The sequence below is a fragment of the Clupea harengus genome, chromosome 12 (genome assembly GCF_900700415.2).
Source record: "Clupea harengus chromosome 12, Ch_v2.0.2, whole genome shotgun sequence".
NCBI lineage: Eukaryota > Metazoa > Chordata > Actinopteri > Clupeiformes > Clupeidae > Clupea > Clupea harengus.
Genome location: NC_045163.1, coordinates 9,103,098 through 9,108,097, shown reverse-complemented (window position 1 = coordinate 9,108,097; position 5,000 = coordinate 9,103,098). Strand labels below are relative to the sequence as shown.

Here is a 5,000-nt window from a genome sequence, read left to right as displayed (position 1 = left end):
CGCATGCGAGCATGTGTGTGTGTTTGTGTGTATTTGTGTGTGTGTGTGTGTGTGTGTGCGTGTGTTTTATGGAGAGAATAAGGTAGCAAAGGAGGTGGAGAAAGAGTAGTGTGTGCCTGAGACAATATAGTTGGACTTGATGGGAGTAAGGCGATACAGCCTCTAGTTTTATAGATGTTTAGGTCAGTTCAGGACGGTAGAACTCTGCCACAAAGGTGTCCTTGACCTGGCTGGTCCTGTGTGTGTGTGTGTGTGTGTGTGTGTGTGTGTGTGTGTGTGTGTGTGTGTGTGTGTGTGTGTGTGTGTGTGTGTGTGTGTGTGTGTGTGTGTGTGTGTGTGTGTGTGTGTGTGTGTGTGTCTGTGTCTGTGTCTGTGTCTGTGTCTGTGTCTGTGTCTGTGTCTGTGTGTGTGTGTGTGTGTGTGAGTGAATGACTTGAGAAGGAGTTATACTGCTGCATCAGCACTCAATGGACACGGGAAACGACATGCATGCTTACTATGAATCTCCCATGAAGCAACCAGAGACAGCACTGTCACACACATACACTCACATGTGCAGACACACACACACACACACACACACACACACACACACACACACACACACACACACACACACACACACACACACACACACACACACACACAAACACATATACAGAAAAACATATGGTAGTATAACATAACATCCCACACAGCCTGGTTCCTATGAGCATTTTAAACACTTTTTAACATCATTCCTCAACTCTTCATCGCTGAATAATACGATTACCTCTCATCTATCTCCACGAGTCACCAAGCCAAAATGGTCATATTACACAATCTATGTGTGAATGTTAAAGATTAGTGATTTATGGTGGCGTAACTAGATATTGTTGTGGTATGGAGATAATGGGTACAAGCTGAGAGAAAAAATATGGCGGGGCGCGTCTATAACCTGCCTGGCGTGACACAGCTTGGACGTCTTAGGCCTTGGCCGGTCTTGAAACGAAAGCTCTGAAACGCGGCGGCCCGTGTGCGTCTGGAGCCTACTTTTCCCCTGCTCGTCCTCTCCGCGCCTCCCCGAAATACGGTTTCGTGTCGGGGTGCTGATGAAGGCTTTTTCAGAGCCGCTTTTCAGCAGCAGTCACAGGGTGTTGTATGTGATGCACAGGCACCGGTGCGGTGTCTGCACCGAAATTAAAGACAGAGAAGACTCTGTGTGTGTGTGTCCATTTATATGTGTGTTTTTGTGTGCGAGTGTGTCTTTTCCTATGTGTGTGTGTGTGTGTATGTGTGTGTGTGTGTGCGTGCGTGTGCGTGAGTCCATTTATATATATGTGTGTGCATGCGCATATGTGTGTGTGTGTGTGTGTGTGTGTGTGTGTGTGTGTGTGTGTGTGCACGCGTTTGTCCATTTATATGTGTGTGAGTATATCTTCAGATAACATTTGTTGTATAACGAGTGGAGTACCGATGCACTAACTCAGTATAAAGCACACAGCAGCTAAAGGCTACCTAAGACACAGCATACCCACTGCTATAGTCTCGTCAGAGCTGTCTCTGTGGGGATGTCTGCGCGGATGAAGTGTCCAGGCAGGGGTGGTGTTGTTTGTCTGCACAGACAGTGAAGCAGGTCCAACATGTGCATCTCAGCATGCTGTTCTCATTAGATCTGAATGGGAAGCATGTGAGCAAATATGCGTGTTTTTAATGGAAGACAGTCGAATGCCAATGTGTGCCTTGGGTTTGGCTCCTCTTGCTCAACGGACTGTCAAATCGACCCCGAGCGCTCAAAACAAGAGCGGCCAACCAGCAATTTAGGAAACAATGTCAAAATTTCAGCTAATAATCACTTTCGCTTGCCCACTACAAGCCGACTACAGGGCCAAGTCGCAGTCCTGTGTGGAAATTTCACAAATATACAGTGAGTGCAGATCACATTGCAGTAATGTCTTTTGGAAGGAGAGTGATTATTGTCGTGTAGGACAAAGCACACAGTTTCTGCGCAGTGCACCAATAGTCTTTTGTCCTGTAATGATGATGTCTGTAAAAAAAAATAAAAAATCACCATGTAAATGATCCGGCCAGCGCCAGCTACTGAAGTGTGTGTCAGCCAATTCTCCAGCACACAGGCGGGTAGAGGAAGCACACACACATACACACACACACACGCACACACACACACACGCACACGCACACACACACAGCACACACAGCACACACGGGCAGAGGAAGAATATGCTGAAGCAGCTTTAATTACTGGGCATACTTCCCCCCTTAGTCCTATTGTTCAACTCCTGTGCCGCCCCCCAAATACTCCCCCCCCACACACACACACACTCCTACACCCCTACACTGCCCCAGCTTGCCCCTGCACCCCCCCCCCCCCCCCCAAAACCCTGAGCGTCGGCTATGTAACTGATAGTCCCTCATTCCTCTTCATGTCGCTGGCCTGGCTCTAATGGTTCCTCATGCCCACTTAGTGGTCTGGTGGTCAGGGTGTGGGAGGCCATTGTGGTTGGGTTGCCCCCCTCGACCCTGCTGGCTGCTCCGCTCCTCTGCTCTGCCGTGTGGCTGCTGGGAAAAGGCCAGCGCAGAAAAAAAGGGTCTCAGCGCTGTCTGCCGGGGTTACCTGAGGTAAAGGGTGGGCCGATGCTCACCGGTGGTGCTTATGCATACACACACGCACACAGACACACAAACACACAAACACACAAACACACGCACACACACACTCGCACACGCGCACACACACACACACACACACACACACACACACACACACACAGACACACACACTCTCATAAACACACACACACACACACACTCATAAACACACGCACACAGATGCCTGGCAGACCTGGACCTACCTCAATGGTATTGGCTCAGAAGAATGCAGCACTTACTCCTGGTGCTACTCCTTTGAGCAGTGGAGACAAAAAGAGGGAGAGAGAGAGAGAGAGCTTTTGCTTGCATGTAGCCATTTGGCCAGTGTGGAGCTGCCAACATTCTTTCAGGCTGGTATGCTAACCGCGTACTGTTCTGTTTAGATCAAAACAAGTAATGGCATCTGAGGGTTGGCGCAGTCGAGAGTCTCTGGCCGTTAGGGGTTATCTCTGCCCCCGCTACAGAGAGGCTGCATTCTTCCGGGGCTTATTTAACTCTTAAGAGAGCTCTGTCACAATACATATCACACATGCAATGATAACTATGCACTTATGTAGTAATTCAGGAACAAATGAGTCATACTCGGTGGCATGTCTTGTTTTGACTTGGTTGGTTGTTTTTACCAAAATCAAGGGGAAACCCAAAGATGGTGGGAATTTGTTTGGGATCTACATACATTACTGTGAGAACAATTTAATTCACCTCAATTCAGTCCTATCCTATTCAGTTCACTTCACGGCAATCCAGTATCAGTTTATTTTCAATTTGATTCCAATCCATTCATTTTAATTTGATACAAACTAATCAAATTTAATGGAACTCTTCACCGTATCTGAATGACTCTCATCAAATTACTCACATTCAGCACCTTCAGGTTCTTTCCTCGTGTACAGGCCTGTGGTGATTGAAATAGAACAGAACTGAATGTACTCTCTGATCATCTAGTCTTTGTTTTTGCGTGTTTGAACACAGGCAGGTCCTACATTCACCGTAACTTTTTGGTCTTTGTCTGGCTGTCCGTGCAGGCGGGTCCTACGGTGACTATAACGTGCGCCGATGGGAAGTGGAACAAGCAGGTGTCGTGTGAGCCGGTGGACTGTGGCCTGCCAGACAAGTACCACGTCCACCCGGCCATCTTCAACTTCCCCGACGGCACCACCTACGGCAAGAAGACCACCTTCCAGTGCAAGGAGCCCGCCCAGCTAGTGGGTGAGTGACAACACACACTGCATCGCATTCACACTAACACACAAGGCACAATGTGATGCCTTCACTAGAACGAAGAGGTCAAAAACACAATAGGAAGGAAGTCCGTTTACAGCCCTGTCTTCTATTGCGAGTTTGGAATCCATGATGGCCGTTCGGTGGAGCCACTGTGTTTCCTCTGTAATCGCCTCTGTGCTTGTCAATCATCTTCCAGGCACCAATAACACGCTGACGTGCATGGAGGACGGGCTCTGGTCCTTCCCAGAAGCCCTGTGTGAGCTGCGCTGCCCTGCTCCTCCTGCCGTGCCCAACGCCGTGCTGCAGACCAAACGGTGCAACGACACGGGTCTCAAAGTGGGCTCCCTCTGCAAGTACAAGTGCAAGCCTGGCTACCACGTCACCCACAGGCCCAAGAGGTGAGACACACACACACACACACTCATACATACACATTCACACAGACTCACACACAAATTTTGCAGAGAGGCTGGGTAGGGTTTGTCAAGTCTGGCAGGAGTTTGGTCAGTTTGATCAGCTTTGTGTGTGTGTGTGTGTGTGTGTGTGTGTGTGTGTGTCTGCAGGCGTGCCTTCAAGCGACAGTGCACGGAGGATGGTACTTGGCTGGAGGGGGGTTGTGAGCCAGTGACCTGTGACCCCCCGGCCCCTGTCTTCCATGGCATGTACCAGTGCACTGATGGCTTCAGGTTCGACAGCACCTGCTGGATCAACTGCAATGGGGGCAACCACACGGTGAGGCAACAACCTCCATGCAAGCAGGTCTGTCTCTCTTCTCTTTTTTTGCCCTCATATATGTGTGTGTGTGTGTGTGTGTGTGTGTGTGTGTGTGTGTGTGTGTGTGTGTGTGTGTGTGTTAGCTCTTGAATGTCCAACTGTGTGCCTGTGTGTATGGGCCATTCTACCGAATTGGTGCAAAGTGTGGTCCCACTACAAGAAAAACTATTTACAAAACAATTAAGTATTCAGACATAGATATTTACTAAGAATATGGTATGGTCTATTTAAACCCAAGACATTAAATGAGATAGGGATAAGCTAAATATATACAAAATCATCATTTATAGGGTACTTTCTATTGGGAAGTAGCTGTCCACAACCCTGGCATCTAAATTTCAATGTCTGTAAAT

The 5,000-nt window shown here is 48.5% G+C and overlaps 1 protein-coding gene across 1 annotated transcript in view; it reads left to right on the top strand.

Annotated features, from left to right (window-relative positions):
• pappaa (pregnancy-associated plasma protein A, pappalysin 1a) overlaps positions 1-5,000 on the top strand; it is a 105,833-nt gene that overhangs the window by 76,689 nt on the left and 24,144 nt on the right. The window contains exons 15-17 of the mRNA XM_012814313.3: positions 3,675-3,858; positions 4,070-4,271; positions 4,437-4,632. Coding sequence (XP_012669767.1) covers positions 3,675-3,858; positions 4,070-4,271; positions 4,437-4,632 — 582 coding nt within the window. The remainder of the gene's footprint in view (positions 1-3,674; positions 3,859-4,069; positions 4,272-4,436; positions 4,633-5,000) is intronic.